The 19,044-nt window shown below is 42.2% G+C and overlaps 1 protein-coding gene across 1 annotated transcript; it reads right to left on the bottom strand.

Annotated features, from left to right (window-relative positions):
- Window positions 1-296: 296 nt before the first annotated feature.
- ppl (periplakin) lies at window positions 297-18,213 on the bottom strand. Its single transcript, XM_079746128.1, has 22 exons — window positions 17,874-18,213; window positions 14,716-14,818; window positions 14,082-14,236; window positions 12,897-13,017; window positions 12,641-12,766; window positions 12,490-12,531; window positions 11,498-11,659; window positions 9,153-9,260; window positions 8,917-9,012; window positions 8,208-8,330; window positions 7,425-7,571; window positions 6,654-6,805; window positions 6,147-6,250; window positions 5,798-5,955; window positions 5,486-5,664; window positions 5,191-5,329; window positions 4,619-4,812; window positions 4,325-4,475; window positions 4,117-4,200; window positions 3,893-4,009; window positions 3,664-3,756; window positions 297-3,543 (listed from the first exon to the last, which is right to left on the bottom strand). The coding sequence occupies exons 1-22, from the start codon at window positions 17,924-17,926 to the stop codon at window positions 871-873; spliced, it is 5,280 nt and encodes a 1,759-aa protein (XP_079602254.1). The 5' UTR covers window positions 17,927-18,213; the 3' UTR covers window positions 297-870.
- Window positions 18,214-19,044: the final 831 nt, after the last annotated feature.

Raw genomic sequence — 19,044 nt, 5'->3', positions numbered from 1 at the left:
TTTGTAAAGTGTTGATAATTATGTTGTTTAACATTTTGCCAATATGGGTCAATTTATGTTGTGTTATAACATCCATCACCATATATTTATATAAAGCATATAGTAATAGTAAAGGAGAGACTACAACTTTAAGGAACACTAGCCATAAATAAAAATGTTAATACTAGTAAGTCAGTACTAGTAAGTTAACATCTAAGTTGTTGTTATGGATTCAAATGCCAAATTATTTTATCACTTGAATTATTAATACCAATATTACATAGACACACTACTAATTAAGACATCAGGCAAGTAAAGCAGTTTTATTTTAGTTTTTATTGGGTTTAGAGTGGACAATCAACGTTTAAAAACACCCAGGATACATATTTAAAAAGCACAGTCAAACCAAAAGTGAAATCTTTTTAGTAACTAATACAATTATTATATATACACACACAATTGATTAAGACATCAGGCAAGTAAAGCAGTTTTCTTTTAGTTTTTATTGGTTATATAGTGCACAAACAACATTTAAAATCACCCACGTTACATATTTAAAAAGCAAAGTCAAGCCAAAAGTGACATCTATATAGTCACTAAGGAACAGGATCCCTTTTCCTACCCATATAAATAATCGTTAGCTTATCTGAACCCATATTTCATTCCGTGATGACCAGTTAATAAACTTTTAATTAAATTGCATACAGAAAACCAAGATATATCAAGTAATAATGACATTAAAAATAACTTTAACATTTATAAAGAGCACAAATCTTTAAATCAGCTTTTTAAGATTTTATGGGATAAAAAAATAAATGTGCTTTCTTAGGATATACGCAATCACTTGTTCTTGCCTGACACCATGACACCAAACTCTTAGGATATACGCAATCACTTGTTCTTTCCTGACACCATGACACCAAACTCTTGGATGGTGATCTCTTTGTCCAGGTACTGCTGAAGTTGCCGGTTTGTGATGTGCCCCATGCGGAGCGCATCATCAATTGAGAACTTCTGCCCTGATTTCCTGTCGTGAAGAACTGATGATTCTCCTTGAGGGCCCTTGACTGAGATCTCCTCCCAGTCACACTCCTGGCCTTGCAGGTTGACAAACATCTTCCAGTCAATGAGACCAAGCCTGTAGGCCTCCTCCGGTCGCATCTCCTTCCCAGACTCCGGGTCAATGACGACGATAGACCTGCGTAGGTGGCTTTCTCTCTGCTCCTTTTTGACTCTCACAGCAGAAAGGCTCTTCTGAAGCTTTTGTATCTCGTCCTCCTTTTGGCCTGTGATGGTTCTGAGGTCGGTCAGCTCCCTTTGTAGCGAATCCACCCTCAGTTCCAGATTTTTGCCGTTCTCTGTGGGAGCAGACTCTGTGATAAGTCGGGTCTCCTTGCTGGTTATCTGGATTTCGGAGCGGAGTTTGCGAATTTCATTCTGGAGTCTGAGGTTTTCCTGCTGTAGAAGGCTGCTCTCATTGCGTATGTAATCGAGGTCCTTGGAAGACTTGGTGTTAGAGAACTCCATGTCTGAGAGCTTGGAGGTAATGCTGGCCAACTCCAGATCTAATTCACGCTTCCTTCGTTTTTCGTCCTCTAAGGCCCTCTTCAGGTTCTCAATCTCATATTCAGCTTCCGGGTCTTTCTCAACTTGGACTTTTTCAGTGCGCACAACTCTTTCCTTCACATCAATTTTCTCTAGGGTGAGCTGCTTTTGGAGTAGGATGTTCAGCTCCTTTTCTAGTAAAGTGCGCTTGTGTCTCTCTTCTTCCACCTGTAGTTTAAGCATGGAGTGCTCCTTCTCCTGTTGGGGATCCGCTTGCAGAACCACCTTCTGTTTTACCGTCACCTTCTCGCGGTTCTCTTTGTCACGGATTTCAAGCTCACTGAGTTTGACTCTCAGCCGCTGAATCTCTAGTTCATACTCACGACGTGATCTCCGCTCCCGCTCCAACTCTTCCAGCTGAAGGTCTAGGTCAGCCTTTTGCCTTTGTAGCTTCAACAACTCATCTCTAAGGGTCTCCTTCTGCCGTTGTTCGGTGTTGATGTTTTGCATAAAGGTGTTGCATTCCGCCTTCAGCAGAGGGTCCTCCTCCATTTTGACCACTTCCTCCTGCACAATCTTCTCTCTGACCTGAGACAGGTCCATCTTCCTCACACGGATCTTGTCCTCTTGAGTAGAACGTTCTCTTTCAAGATCAAGTCGCTTCTTCTGTTCATCAGCAAGTTTTCTCTTGAGTGTCTCAATCTCCTCCTTGGTCTTAGGATCTTCTCTATACTGCAGCACTTCATTGACCACCTCTTTAGTTTGCACTTGGGGCTTGGTATCTTTCCACCTTTGAATCTCCTCATTAAGCTGCCGAATCTCCATCTCTGACTTCTCAGTCTGGTGTGTTTTATCCACAATTTCATTGCGGAGTTTCTCCAACTCGTGCTCTGTCTGTGGATCTGTTTTGTACTTAATAACTTCTTTAATGATCTCTTTGACTTCAACTTGAGGGCCTCTATTTCTAAGCATGGTGAGCTCATCTTGTAGAGATCGGAGATGGATTTCTGAATCTTTGTAGCGTCTCTGCTGCTCCACCATGTCAAGGCGAAGGCTGGCTACTTCATTCTCAGCTTTGGGGTCAGGGCGGATAATCTCACGCACTTTTTCCTGAACGATAACCTTGGACTTATCCTCCTCCAGGCTGGTAACTTTCCTCTGGAGGTCGGTCTTTTCTCGCAGTGAAGACCTTCGCCTTGCCTTTTCATCGTCATACTGCCTCCTTAGGTTCTCTACCTCCCTCTCCAAGGCAGGATCTTTCGACACCTTTACTACTTCCTTAATGGAAATTTTCTCCTCCGCCATTGCCTTCTCCTTTTCCAGCCTTCTCAGCTTTTCCTGAAGGAATCGAAGCTCATCTTCCAGTTGTGTCCTGCTATCGGTTTCCTTTTGTTTTCTGTCAAGGAGGATCCGGTACTCACTTTCCAATTGGGGGTCATTTTGCACCTTGATCACTTCTTCCTCAGTGATGACCTCCTGTTCCTTGTTTTTCTCCTCTGCCAGGATTGTTACTTGCTTCTGGATTTCCACAAGATCATTGTCTTTTATCATCTTCTGCCTTCTGAGCTCATCCATCTCCTCACGCAGCTTGCGCACCTCCTCTTCCTGGCCACGATCTCGCTCAATGCGCAGGACTTCTTTAACGGTGTACTGCTGTGCTCCCTCCTTCACCTCAGTTTCAAGACCCCGCAGCTTAAGTTGAAAAACCTCTAGATCATTTTCCAGAACTCTTGTTGTCCGGCGCTCCTCTGAGAGTTTGTGCTGGACCTTGTGGACCTCTTCTTCCAACTGCGGGTCAGGAACTTTCTTAATGAGCTCCTTCTTGACGGTGGTGTCTTGAGGCTTCTGGCCCTCCAGGACATAGATGTCTGTCTGGATGGTCTCTATCTCCTTCTCCAGCTGTTCCCTCCTCTGCACCTCATCGTTCAGGAGTTTCCTGATTCTCCAGGGCTCCTCGCCTGGTGGGGCAGACTGAACCGACTGGACATTTTGTGTCTGAATCATGGTGATATCAGGTTGCTGAATAGAAGGAAAAACAAGAGTCCAGTCCATTACGAAATAATAACATTGAATTTAACCATTTTCTTCAACCATCCGTTTTCATTTTTCTCTCAAAAAAATGCCAAAAGCACATTGTACCTGGTTGAGAAGGCTTTGGGTGAACTCCAGATTAACTTGCCTTTGCTTATTTATAGCATTGACCTCTGTGAACTTGGCTTCAATAGCAGACTCCTGTAAATAACAATGCAAAATCTGTTAATTCTGTGTGATTAAACTTGCTTGTATTTCTTAATTTTTAGTTTTTTGTAGATATTACAACAAAAATACTCATTGCCTTCAAAATGACAAGCTTGAAGTAATGTCTCACCTCACTCTTCACCCTTTTTGCTGGTGAATCAAGTCTGCTCCTCTTGTATGTTTGAGGGACGAGTCCGTCCTCCAGGTCAAGGATGGACTTGAACTTCTCAGTTTCATTCTCATAGTCCTTAGAAGGGAAGAATGATAATTATTAATCCATTGGGTTTCAACCCTGGCTTCATTTTTTTCTATTGAATCTTATGTAAATTGCATATCAGTGTTATTTTTACTCACTGTGACAGCTTGCTGGTAAAGACGAGCATTTTTGTTGACATTGTTCAGGTCAGACTCCTTCCGCGCGATATCAGAGAGCAGATTCTACGAAAAGAAATGTGTAATACAACTTCAGAGACTGGCCCCCCTAAATATTACAAATGTAATATGGAAATAAGTTTATCGCTTGACGCAAAAATGTGTGACTACTAAGGGCCAATGTTCCTACCCTCTGGTTTTTCAGCTTGGTCTCCACTTGTCTCACGTCATCAGTTTCACGAGGCTCATAGTTTGGAACCCGCGAAAGCCACATGTTGAGGTTGTCATAGTCGTTCCGGTAGTTATTGTACGCCATCTTGGCTCTCTGCAAACTTTGAGACCTGTAACAAATATTCAGATAAAAACCTTTAGATTGAATAAATACTGTACTAATATTAAACATTTTGGAAATCGTCGTCACTGGCAATTTTATGAGTAATAATGTCAATGTTGTAATGATTTTAATGAAGCATGATCTTCTGACCTGGTGTCAGTCTGTCTCTGGAGGTTGTCAAAGCGCTTATTAAGCCTCTGGACATCCGTTTCCTGCCTCTCGATGTCTGGACAATGTTCCTGCAACTTGGTTGCCATGGTGTTGCAGCTGCCTTTGGCTGCACGCAGGTTCTGCTCCGTCTCAGCCAGTACGGACCTCTTGGCTCTGAGCTCTGATCCAATATCCTGTCATTGAAAGAAAAACGGAAATCAATCCACTAAAATGAAATTAACATCTCTCTACCTCTATCACCACAGACAACGCGGCTCATTATTTTAACTGTGAATAATATATAATTTTTTGCCTATTATTTATTTCTGAATAAAGAAATGTTTATTGTAGGATGCCCTCTAGGGGACAAAATGTTTAATAGTAGTATATAATAATCCTAGGGGGAACACTGGAACCTTTATACGTATTTACTTTAACTGTTCGCACCACCACTAATTACAAAAAATACCATCCCTTCTGAAACGCTATGGCTACTCTACAGTGCTACTCTGTAGTTTAGTGGCCAGTGGTTTAGTTTGAACTGTTAGGGGACGCGCATCAGTGTGTCTTACTGCAAGTTCGCGCTGGGTTTTCTCCAGTGAGGTGATGTCAGATGGGGCCACCGCTTCCCTGGCCAGTTGGTTCTCATAGGTTGACAGCAATGCCTTCCCGTTCTGAAGAGAGTTTTCCAGCTGGTTTGAATTCTTCAATCTGGACGAAAAAATATATCCATCAATTTCTTAATTTAAAAGGGAAGGCGTTAAACGGCTTTTAAAAGGGAAAACGTTAAACTGCCTTTAAAAGCTTTTAGAAGCAACAGACTCAAAACATTATCTGCGTGAGTTATCCTGCAGGTTGGTTCCGTACTTCTCTTCAGAGCACTTCAGGAGCAGGTCGACCTTGTTGTATTTCTTGTTGGCGTCGTTGACCTTGGTGTGGAGCTGTGGGGCACTGCTGCATTTAGGGTTGGAGGCCAGAAAGCTCTCTGCCTGTTGCACCTTAGAACACTTCTCTGGTTCGATCAGACTGACAGCAGCAGCAATATCCTGTTAGGAAAACATTGTACAGACACACACACACACAATTAAATATCTTTTTTTTAGACTTGGACAGGTCATTTGACTCATAATAAAAAAGTAATGGTGATAAAAAAAATGTAAGCTCATCTTTAACGGATACCTTCATATCCTGCACGCGATCAGCGCTGTCTTGGAGGGGTCTGGTCTGCTCCAGGGGGGGCCTTACACGGGTGTAAATGGCCTTCTCCTGCTTGTCCAGGTCACTGATCTCCTTATCAAGACCAGCCATGAGCTGGCGGCACTGCTGCTCCTGCTTGTCTGTGCACGTACACACACACACACACACACACACACACACACACACAATGGGGACATAGTGAGTCCATGTGAAGTGAGAAGGTGCAGTGTATTACAATTCTATTTAAATGATCTACTTCTATTAATTATAATGACCATCTTTTAACACACACACACACACACACACACACACACACACACACATATCCTACCTGTTCCACTACCACTCTCCCGCTTCAACTCGTCCAGTCGTTTGCTCAGAGTTCCTCTGCTGGTGGCCATCTTCTGCTTGATTGAGTTCTGCTGGTTGTTCAGGCTGAAAGCACAGAACAGGATTGAAATGAACATCAGGGTTTCCCACAGCACTTTACAGCTTAGGCGCCTAAGCAACCCACGCCTACCGCCTTAACTACGACAAAAAAATAAAGAAATGAACTGTTTTAAATATTATACAAAAGTAGAAAATAATCTCAACTTCATTCACTCTCTGTGTATAGATCAGAATGCAGGGCAACAGTCTGATAGCCTGCATGACAATAAGCATAAATGGTCCACCACTTTCCAGTTTTATTTTATTCCTCAGTGCCATGAGATTTCAGTTCAGTTGCACAAATAAGCATAACGAGATGAACTCTGAGAGTCACATTCAATAGGATTTAAGAAATTTAAAGAAGCTGGTTGCTGTGTGTGTAAGCAGCCCCGTAAAATGTAACACCTACCCGTCGGAGATGGTGACGGCCTCCGGGTCGGTGGGGGGGATGATGAAGCAGACCCCGGGGGCGGTGATCTTATGACCGGCCGCGTCCTTGACGTCCCACTTGGCCCCATTGTTTCGGAGGAGGTTGTACCGCTCCCCACGCACAATCTGGCCCTGTGGAGGTCGAGCCCGACCACAAAAGGTTACACTCAGAGAGTTGAAACAACCTCATAGCGCCACCATTATTAGGTAGCTTCTGAATCCCATTCAGGTGCGTTTTTGAAACACTAAGGCTAAAGATAAGTAAAACAAATACTATTTTCTGTTGCACTAAAACTCCCATTTTAACACATTTCACTTGATTGAAGGAATAATAGCATTGAGCAATTGTACAAGTTCATTAGACCCCTACTTGGGTAAAAATAAGTAATGCTTCCCCAGTCCCCACACACAACCATTCCTACTGTTTTTGTAAGTAATTGTATTTGGATGAATCACGGGTGAGGGCTGTGATAGCACAATTTCCAGTTCACGCATGGTGACAATTTACGTGACACTTTGGTGCACAAGCGCAGGCAATCGTCTCAATTGTATCAGTGGTTTATGTGTTTATTCACAACTCCTGTGTGCAACACATTCTTAACTGTGAGATCAGCCTGTGCTGAGGCTTGGTATTTAACTTACAAGCTTATTCATCTTGATCATGTTCTGATCTTACAAACGGGGTTGGACCAAAAGAAGCGTAGTTTGTGCTTTTTTTGTTTTTTATTGCATCTCTTTTGCAACTTCATACCTCATCAGCGTCGAACTCGCACAGGGCTTCAACCGGAAGTTGTTTCTGGGGGGTGTCCCGGCGGTACTTCAGGGGCAGAACCTGTAGACTGTGCTTTTGGAGAGCTTTAACCCGCTCGTCAAAGTGGTCCATGGCCTTTGCCTGATCCTACACAACACAGGGGACAACAGTGTTTTTACAAATTATATCTACCAATTATCCCAAATTCAACGGCTTTGTGTGATGAAAATCACCTAGGTATGTAACACATGCAATCTTTCCCTGCATTGTTGAGGAACACTTCCTTCATTGGGTCATGTGTGATTGGAAACAGTATCTATATTCAGGGAAAAGTGCCCCAACAATTCTCCTGCTCAAGACATTGTGGCACCTCTTGATTACTGCAGGTACACTGTGATGAAAGCAGTAACATTGCCGGGATAGGCATGTGAAGCTGTTGATGATGTTCTTGAATCCTCCATGTTTATCTTAACTTCTTTTGTTTTTGTTGCAAACTAGCTTATTTTTTCTAGAATGGCTCAAAAATAGACAGTGTGGTCCGACGGTTGTCAGATTAACAGTATCCGATACAAGGGATCTCTTTTCAGTCCGTGCCATCCGCAGTCCATACGTGTTGCATTATCTGTGGGACTGTCTCTTCGCCCATCTATTCCGGCATTGGTATGTCATGTGTGAAAGGGTGCAAGAAGTTCCAGAAAATAGCTGCATGTGTGAATAGGGAAAATAACTAGCGGTGCCTATGTGTGAAAGAGCCTCTGGACATGAAACAAACGGTAAACTCACATCCAGTTCCCGGATGAGTCCGTCCATCTGGTACATGTCTTTGAACTCTGGGCTGTATTTCTGGTTGATTTCGGTCTCCATTCTTTTCAGCAGGTCCTGAGTGTCCCGGGCCTCTTTGTTATACTATAAACAACAAGCAAACAAACACAAGTGTTGATACTAGATAAACAATACCAACTAACTACTAACACTCCCCTCTGGCAGGAGGCTGATGTCTGCCAGCACCTACTGCTACTAATACTTACTATCAAACCCCTCGACCATAACTGAATCTGAGGAAATGTTCTTTGTTTTCAATCACAAACCTACCATGATTAATTCCTTTCATCTGAAAACGTACCTAAAGTAACACATTCTGATTCTGATTCTACAGATTCCATGTTACCGTTTCCACAAAATATAAAGAACTTTGCATTCAATACCATCTACGGAATTATTTATGTAAATATTCTCAATTAATCAATCATTGTCTCATCTGCTTTCCTTTATGGTCCTTGTCTCTCCAAACACATGTTGGCCAATATGAAGCATCAGCTCATAACATAAACATAAAATAAATTTGACATGAATGGCTTCAAGTTTTGTACTGCCTTATGCATCCACAATTAAACAAGATCCAAAATAGAATAATATATTAGTACATGTTATTATAACCCCTCTCTTTGGTTGAGTGTCCACAACATAGCATTATGTTGAGGTATTCACATACCTTGTGGTACTCGTCCATGTGTTTCAGGTGGTTTTCCTCACAGATGAGAAGGTTAAGGTACTCCTTCCAGTCGGCATGTACTGCTTCCATGTGGGCCTGAGGGAACAACACTGATACATTTAGCTGTATGCCATGTGGGGGACTTATACACTTAACGTTGGCTGGATCACAGCATTGCCCCTGTGTGTAGCCACTAGATCAAACAGTAAATAAGATCAAACAATAGTACACTATACCTCGATGACATTCTTGCCAGGGTGCCCGGAGGCGATCAGATTCTCCCCATCGTCATTGAGCTTGGTAATGGTCGCCTCCTTTGACTCCAGGCACTTACTGATGAAGTTCTGTAAAATGGGAGGAATTAGCCATGCGAAGCCGAAGCTAGCAAAACATGAGGCATGCAACCCACATTGAACTTCCTCTCTTATTTTTCTTTGGTATGAATAGTATTCATAGAAATAAATCATCTTAAAGTTAAAAATACAAGATTTGTTTTTTTAAACAAAGTGTGTCGACACTAATAAGAAGGCTAAAGGGGACCTAGGTTAATTGCCCCGATATTGCAGTGAAATCAGAGAAATGCTATTCTGGAATCTAGAATATTCTAGGATTCTTCAGCTGGACGACCCATTCTGGTTGATATGCATGTACCTGGTTGATATTATCAAAACAATACACATGACTTTCTACCTCGTAGCCTATCAAAAACATGCTTGGACGGGCTCAAAGAATGTATCAGCGATGTTGGGTGACGTTACTTCTGTTGGTATTTGAAGCGTGATCCCAAACAAACAGAGCAGGCTCGCCCCTCCCTTCCATGTTTCGTGCATCCAGTAAAAACGATCATAAACGCAGCGCAAAACTCAACAACACCCACCCCCTGTCGGTGATTGGTTGGAATACTATTTATTTTGGTTTTGAGTGGTTGGTAGTACCATTTGTTTGTGTGTACGATCTCGGGGCATAGGCTGCCTAAAGAGACGCGTTTTTTTGACGGCCTGCTTATGGGGTGGCCAGCTAGCGGATCGTGAGGAAAGATCAGATGAATGTGATCATTTATGTTTCGGCCTAGGATTGCTGATACAACCTTTAAGAGAGAACAGGGAGAACAAGCAGCTGAGGAGCAGAGCTGTTTGTTTTCAATGTTTAGACTAGCCTAGCTTGAAATAGCAAATCTTGCATTTTATAAATAGTTTTTTGCATTGCTTTTAACATGAAAAAAATATATATATAGGAATTTACATATTTAGTTTACATATCAGCAATATGATGCCACACAACGTTATTATCCCATTACTGAAGAATCCCAACATTTTTTTGGATAGGAGAAGTTTGCTGTCTGTGTTCCTTTACATCAGATTGGTTTAAAAGGTGTGAGATGTCGCAGTAGTATCAGCAGATCTGAATAAAAACTGGTTTTCAGGTCATGTTGCTACAGCATTGGTAGGGGCAAAATATTAGCCTGGAGCTACAATGATCATGAAAGTATCACATAGCCAAGCGTTGCATAGCTTTTTCAACTGCCATTTCACATTCTGTGACACATCAGTGGCATGTCGAGATCAACACAAGCAAGTGCTTTGTTCAGCACACAGTGTTTAGAAATGTTCAAATTTTAGTGTGCTAATTTTTTACGTTATTGCAATGTAAGATTTCTGTTTCCAACTCCTCTCCCCTTTCCTCCAAACAGTCTGCTTTTGTTGTAAATTTGGCTCGTTGATTATCCACGAGGGCTGGCACGAATACATATTGCCAAGCTCTGGATAATCGTTACGTTATTATTACAACGAATATTTGAATGTTTGGAGTAAAACAAAAAACAATTCATAGGCCAGTGTTTATCTTTGCCCTATCTGAGCTGTCGGATTTTATCAACCGATCATTGTTCCTTTTCATTTCTAGTGTTGTTTTAAGAAAAGCGCAGGACTAGTGCTATTCACACAAGCGCTATTGTTGGGGACGGATTTATTGGCATTGTTGAACATTGAATTAACTGCTGAAATATGTTAATTATTAAAACCCTTTAATAACAAACTATATAAACGAGGGGAACTCCATCTCCCCAGGCCGGCCAGTCATCATTAACGAGCGTGCCTATTTTTTACAACCTCTCAACAATAATGAATGGCTGCGCAATAGCCTCTTCTACCGGGAAGAATTTTGTTGGAATATGAAATCCGAACACAGATCTGGCTACAGAGTTCCAATTCAAGTGTGGACATTATACCTGGGTTTTGATCTAGGGCATCTGATCAAACAAGTCACCTTAAAAGGCCAAGTGTGGTTGACATGCTCATTTTCTTAAACCGTAGTCTGTAACCTCAAAGTAAGTTGATAGGGAAAGTCGACCATGCCTTCTAAAGTCTACACGTGGGTTGATGGGGCCGGATGTGATGCAATTATCTTTGTTTTAACATGTCCTATTCTGTAGATATGCTCTGTATTTGCATGGTACTCTTTGTACTATTCTAACCCTTCAGTTATACCAGTCCAACCTGTCAAACCCTTGTGTTGTAAGAGCACAGTTGTCGTAAGAACATAGTTGATGTCATAGTTTGATAGTTGCTGTGAGGGCCTGTACCTCGTACTGCCTCTGGCGAGCGGGGTGGTCCAGGTTGGTGTCGCTCCAGTCGTAGTTGATCCTCTCCTCCGCCTGCTGGTCCATCCAGTACAGCTCGTTGGTGCAGCGCTGCATGTAGTCCCTCAGGCTCAACAGGTGGCGCTGGCGGGCGCTAGAGCTGGACTATACCGTTAAGAGACGATAGAGAAAAACACACAATATATCATCAGCTGCGCCTTCTTTGGTCAGTATTCAACTAAAGCTTTGTTAGCAAGTAAACAGAGATATCGTGAGTATGCTCGTCAGAGTTAATGTTAACACAATGTTGTATAAGCGTGCAAATAATTGCCTGTGCAAAGAGTCCCTCGAGCGATGGTGACAAAGAGAAAAACATCCAAAAACGGACGACAGGCCGGTTTGTTGAGTGCTGGGAAGGGTGAAGATAGCTTTGGGGCTAACGTGCAATTTCTACATGTAATGAGAACCGTCATATGAGCTGTGCGAAGTGTGTGACCGCACAGGGCCTCACACCTCTAGGGCCTCAAGCCTGGCCTGCAATCCTGCAGATGTATCATGTTTTTATATAATTATTTAAAGAATGTTCTTGACCAAACATGAAAAAAATGGAACCAATGATTCAGGTTTATTTCCTTTTCATTATTACGTTGTTACAAAGTGAAGGCCACAAAACTATGTGTATGGTGAGTCCATCTCATTTGTTTGAGTTACGGTACAGTGCACAGTATTGTTTGAATGCTATGCTTATTTTTGCTATTCTTGCTGTTTATCACATATCACATATTTCAGTTGTTGTAGTTGTTGCTTTCCATGTTCCTTTGCATGCCTACTATGTAGTTGTTGCTTGCCATCTCCTTTTGCATGCCTATCATGTGGTTGTTTATTGCCATGTCTTTTTCTATGCCTACTGTGTAGTTGTTACATGCCATGTTGCACCCCCCCGTCCCATTTCCCCCCGCAACCTGCGCCCTGCATGTGATGAATGCTATAATTACCAGGAGCTTGTTGTATTTAGTCTGCAGACCACTGACGTATTCCTAAAAAGAAGAGCACAAGTATGAAAAAAGACATACGTTTGTTCGTCTTCTTGACATCGTGTGTGTGCAGTCCATCACATCATTCATTGTGTGCTTGTGGGGTCCTGACCTTGTCCTCGTTGTCAGAGATGTGTGGGGCCAAGGCCTCCACCTCGCTGTGAAGGATGTTGTGATCCTCCACCTCATTCTCCACCGTCGGCAGGTCCTGGCCAAATCCTTTGTTGGCCAGGTTGTCCTATAGGCAGAAACCAGAATATAAGTTTGCTCTTGTTCGGATGAAGCACTCTAGGTTCAGTCTAGTGGGATTCAAGTGTTCCAAGAGAAGACCTTTGATTGTCTCCAAAGTAATTAGCTTGTGTGAATACCGTTTTCTCATCAATGATCTTGCCCCAGTTGATGCTTGGCCTGGCGTCCGAGCGAGTCAGATGGTAGATGTGGTCATGGTCCTCTTTGAGCTTCATCACCCTCTCACGCAGCTGTTTCATACTGGGACAGACAAAGGTGTACAAATACTTTAGACAGTTCATTCAGTAGAAAAGGCTAGGGATGAGCAGTACTATCACTGATATCAGACATACATAACAACATAGATTATTAGTACTAGAGGGCATCTATGATACAAAAATCGAATTCCAAGTGTCACATCACATAAGGGCCCCATCACATGAATTAAAAGTACATACAGCGTTTTGGCTTTTTTGCCTATTGGACAATACATATATGAACCATGTGAACCAACTGTGGATACCTAATATAATTGTAACCCCCCCCTTCTTGACCGGGCACGCAAGCGTTGCATCGTGTCTTATTGCCTTAGGCGTAAGGGAACGGCAGGTTAGTAGTTGTTGTTGCATATTGCATGGGGAAAATATGCTCCTTGTTAAAAAATATCTTCACTAGTAGTTGCATTCCTGCAAACAATGACATTGTAGGCTGGCTAAGGCGTAGGGTGTAGGTTGGGGTCACGATCCCACCGTAGGGATTATGTGGCACACCCATATCACACACAATAAAATAACTGTTGTTACATCCCTCTATAGACTATGAACCTCAAATTTGTGATTCATGGACAGGGTGCGGTTGACATCCCAGACTGTGTTTATGAAGGACATTTTAAAGAAAGGCAACATTTGGAGGACAAATGGTGCTGCGTTGGAGCTTCAGCTGAGTTTGGTTTGATTGCACAAAAAATGATTGTCAAGCACAATGAGTGGTCAGTTAAGTGGTAGGCACCAGTTCACCTGAAGGGGGTGCAAAATCACACATAAACTGAATCTTCTCTTAAACCAGTGTCTGTGTGTCTTTGTGTGTGTGTTTGTGTGTGTGTGTGTGTGTGTGTGTGTGTGTGTGTGTGTGTGTGTGTCTTAAGGAGTAAAGTAAAACCCAGTGCTGAAGAACTGCTATTCCCCTGTCGGAGGAATAGCTGCTTCTGGGAGCTATTACACAGCCCCGTGAATCTATTGAATCTATTGCTGCTGTAATCGGTGGGGTGTGTGGCCTGGGAATACCTTTCATCACTGCTAGCAGTCCTACATTCAATTTTAACTTACTCCTTGTCGATCATCTCCGCCTGTGGATGTTGGAGACGTTTGGTGTTGACGGCATCGTCATCCAGGCCATTGAGCAGTTCCAGGGAATTCAGGATCCGCTTGTTGGTATCATCTTGATAAAGAGGCTGCTTTCCCTCATTTATCTTACTCACATCCTGTCGGGGAGAAGAAGGGGAGAACAATACTATTCAAACAAATCCGTTGTGCAAGAATCCTGCTCCTCTGCTTAGAAAGGAGTCAGATGAGGTGGTCCGGGCATCTGGTAGACCACTGGGTGCCTCCCAGTTGTTCCAGGCAGGACCAGTGGGGGGGAGACCTCGGGGGAGACCCAGGACTAGGTGGAGAGGTTCTTTCACTGGCCTGGGAACGCCTCGGGAACCCCCCATCAGAGTTGAAAAGGGAAGTCTGGGGCCCCCTGCTTGAGCTGCTGCCCCCCACCTCCCCCGGATAAGTGGTTTGACGATGAGGAGGAAGAATCATGTTTGACTGAACCTAAAACTTTAATATTTTTTTTATTTAATGACGAAGGAATACACATACATAGCCTCTCATACAAACACATACAGCTCTTCTGTAGATGTGTTTTCTTTAATGGAGGTTCAACCTTTATGTGAGTGTTATTAATGGTGTGTACCTTATTGAGGTTCTGCTCAGTCTCATAGATGTTCTTCTCCACTTTATCAGCATTCTTCTGGAGCTTCTCTATCAGAGCTGCGAGCTCTGAAGACGGAGCCGTCCTGTAGAGAAATTAAAGAAAGAAATAAGGATGGTTGATTAAAATTGTTAGAATAAAGTTGATTGAAGGCCACATAACAGAAAGTTTTGTGGTCGTTTCATTACCCATAAATATTGAAAAGTGCAAAAATAAATGATCAGAACTCTAACAACAATGTGAGTGAGCTCCACAGTTGAAATACTCTAAGTGCTTAAGTGCTTACTAATTGAAACCAAGCATTGGCTCAAAAAACAACAATAATTCAAGCAAAGTATTTGAGGCTCCAGGGTTTTTATACATCTGCTCTGTGTTTCTGTGCTGCTGAGTATTGTGCATTATGTGAGTCAAGGGTAATGTGAGTAAATATATATTTATTTTTTACACCAACCCCAGCAGAAACTTGTTTACCGCCTGCTGTTCATCTAACCCATCAGCCCTCCTGGCACAGCTTTTGGATTTTTTACATTTTATCTATTGTTATAGAACTGAAGAAAACACAAACACATTACAAATGCAACTGCCAGAATAACTAGTTTCAAAAAGTCATCCATAGAGCCTTACACCTATAGCTTAGATATGGGCAGGACTAAGCAAGAGATATACAGGTTTCTGTTTCTCTCCTATGGCAGGGAGGATATGTCATACAGCTTCAATAGCTACAGCATTAGCAATATGTTGTGCATGTAAATTAAAACAAAATGCAAAAAAAGTAGCTACATGTTGGCCTAATCTACTGCAAGTCACCAGGTTTGTTTTGCAGTTCAAAGTTTTGCAACATTGTTGAGATGTGGGAGCCATTTTCTGGTTTGAGCCCAAACATCAATATGGGTTTATAGACCAAACATGCTCTTTACAGGAACAAGTTTAAACAAGCACAATAGATGGGATGAAGGTGTTGTTAAACTTTGCTCATTCAAACTCTAATAGCCTGAGGGTTTAGTCTGGTTTTTCTTTATGGCTCTGTATATTTGAAAATGGAAAATTATTTAGGATAAACAAAAACAGCGTAATGCTGCCCCCGTGTGTGCTTTTACATTGCATCCCAAAATTCCGGAAGCAAGATAAGATAAACCAATAGTTATCCCCAGAGGGAAATTCAGGGGTCAGAGCAGCAGCAGCCATGGAAATGAAATGGGGGAGAGCTGTAGGTCAGAGTAGGAGTGTAGAATCAAACCAAGATAACAGGAATACAATTATAAGAATATGAGTAAAGATACAGCATAGCACTGAGCAGCTGGTTCTAGATATCTGGCCTGTATCTCTGACAGAATCAGGGGCCTGACACGTACAAAGACAGCGTCGGTGTCAGAATAACGTACATTTCGTTGAGCGATTGTTGCTTTTAACAATATTGGCAAGTGAATTGAGTATTGAGGTGCTTTTTGATGTGCATCGTATACTTGTTGATGTGTAATGTTACAGTGGCCGTTTCATGCAAGCCATGTTTTGTGCGATCAGAATTACGTGTTAGGAGAAATTGTAGAGAAGCAGGTAGAAGTTTGAGTCAGAAAGGTGTTGGACTTCCAAAAGGATTCTGTTTCATCTTCAGAGATTTCTAAATCCCCCAATTTCAATGCAACAACAGGTTTAATCCTGAACCAAATCTGTTTTAATGCAACTCTAGGTTTAATCCTTAACCACAGACAATACAACATCAACTATAATCCTGGACCAAATCTATTTCAATGCAGCACTTTCTTTGATCTTAAACCACAGACACATAAAATCAAACCCGAACCACATCTAATGAGGTACTGAACGAGGTTACACAATGGGGATTGAGCCTATGGTTGATGAATAATACATGCTTTCACTGATGAAAGCATGTATTATGTATTATGAATGTATTATGAATGTTACTGGGTGTCGGTGGCAACATTCATTCAAATGACGTGTTTTCCATCAGCCAGCAGTGGTTGTTCTGCCAGGGAGAGTAAGGGCGGAGCAACAGCAACAGACCTGCTCTTCAACCCACTTGTGCGTGTAGCGACACACTTTATATTTTCACCACAGGTGCTGCCAAAGAGGGGCAAACGCGGGTCTTCGAGATCTACTCCGATACAACGTCAACTCTAATGGTGACAACCTCTGCTCCAACACATCAACTTTAAGTAGCCTATATGTAACAAAAGAGTGAATTGTATGTTTACCACCTTAATTGTTCCAGAATAGGTCCCCATATATGGTCAACACATTCCGAATACATTTGTAAATGAGATGGTTGTTTTCAGATCATTCAGAGATATCTGCAAAGACCAAACAACCAATCCTCATAGTAATAGTAGTTCTATACTTTGAGGTTCCACCGACCACCTGGTGGTAGTCGTATGTGTTGAATGTAAGGTGGAGCTGCATTACTAAGATTCCATGGCCTTGATGAGTCTAAAGGTGGCTCCCACCCACTGGAAACCATTAGATTACACTCCAAACATATTTTTTAGTTTCTACATCTCTCATGCTCTACTGCTTTTTCCTGATAGGGCAACAAGTCTCCAATCAAAGAGTTTGACAAAAGGCCTTCAGCTTTAGATAAAGGCGTCTACTTATCTAAATACCCTTATCGGGTACAGTTCAATCCGCCAAGAGCAACTACAGAAGGAATGAATGACAGTGGATCTCCAAGTACACACATAGACCTCATACCTTCTCAAAATATTGTTTTACTTAACAAAGAATACAGTCTTTGCACTTAAAATAAAACAAAGTAAAGCTCAAAAGTTGGTTGGGGTTGGGCCTTGGGAGAGGTTGCAGGCAACTATGTCAATTCCTTGCGAAACTTATCAAACCAGTTACCACTACACTCCTTCAATGCAAAACATTAGACCGCACCCACTGGTTCACTTGAAGAATTCGCTTTGCATTCGCTTTTACAATGCAGTCATTACATTCAATTCGTGCACTAACGTACAGTGGCCTATAACGCAACACGGCGCAACATCGTACACTTTTACATGCAAAGTCATTGATTACCGTACGTGTCAACAGTCGCACGTTTTATATAATTTCTAAAAAGCATGTATACCTTTCCCACTCAGGCATCGTATTGATGTAGGCCTACTTTAAAAATGAAAACTCACGTCTGCTGCGGCTGCGTGATCACAACGCTGGTTTTCGACTTTTTTTTGAACATCGTGACAGCTCGGTCCTTCCGAGTTCACCTGTCGACGGCTTCGGGAGGGCAGAACAATACCGTCAGAACGGTCGGGCTTCGTGTGACTTCTTGTTGTTGTACGTCCGTATGGGTTGTCCTCCTCACGCATATGCTCCAAAAAGACACCAAACGAACTGACTAAGTAAGCGACAGCAGCCTACCTCCCTCCTGTCAACCCAACGATACTTTGCGAGTGAAGTTTACACCTACTTTATTAACTTTGTGACCTGCTCTTCAAGTGGAGGTGGGACCAAGTACAGGTCTGTGGCCTCACCTGTCACCAGTCAACGACGTGTGGGTGTGTCTGACAGCGTAGCCTCTTTTCCCTGTCATACACACCTCCCTTTTTCTTTAGTCGATCAGGCAACAGTTTATTTATTTATTTATTAATTAATGCTTGATTTGATAGGGAAAAATACAATGTTCATTGTATTCGTATTCTGCTCTCAGACGAACAGCAACTATGGTGCAACTGCCATAGTGTTTATAAGGAATTTATATTGGCAACGCCCGTCCCCAAGGCTTTTGTGAAAATAAGAGATTAAAACAGTGAGGTAAGGTTGTTATGCAGCAGGAAAATGTACAGTTTCCAGCTGAAGCTGCTCTTCTAGAAGAGCAGCTTCAGCTGGATCTGCTCCAGCTCTTTGGTTTCTCTATGTTTTTACAGAAAGGTATAGGAACCTTTTGTGTAAATAAAGAATTCTAACATTTAAACACAATCTGTACACAAGCTTGAAACATTTTTTATTGTTTTTGTATGCATTGTATGTATACTATGTTTTGGTCTGTGAAATGCTGAGCCCGATGTGGCAGCGTGTAGGTAATTGAACATTAAGGAAACGTAGCCTACAATAAAACGAACACACCCTCAGTGACATGGAGAGGTGTGACTGTTTAGGGACACTGTAGCCAGTCAGTCGTGTCTGTTTAAGATTAGTCTTCAACATTTGTGTGTGTGTGTGTGTGTGTGTGTGTGTGTGTGTGTGTGTGTGTGTGTGTGTGTGTGTGTGTGTGTGTGTGTGTGTGTGTGTGTGTGTGTGTGTGTGTGTCAATGTTTGACCAGAAAACCAATGAAATACATAACATTGTAGTAACAT

The sequence above is a fragment of the Pollachius pollachius genome (assembly GCF_949987615.1).
Source record: "Pollachius pollachius genome assembly, chromosome: 11".
Taxonomy (NCBI): domain Eukaryota; kingdom Metazoa; phylum Chordata; class Actinopteri; order Gadiformes; family Gadidae; genus Pollachius; species Pollachius pollachius.
Note: the sequence above shows the minus strand (reverse complement) of the source record. Positions and strands in the feature narration are given on the sequence as shown.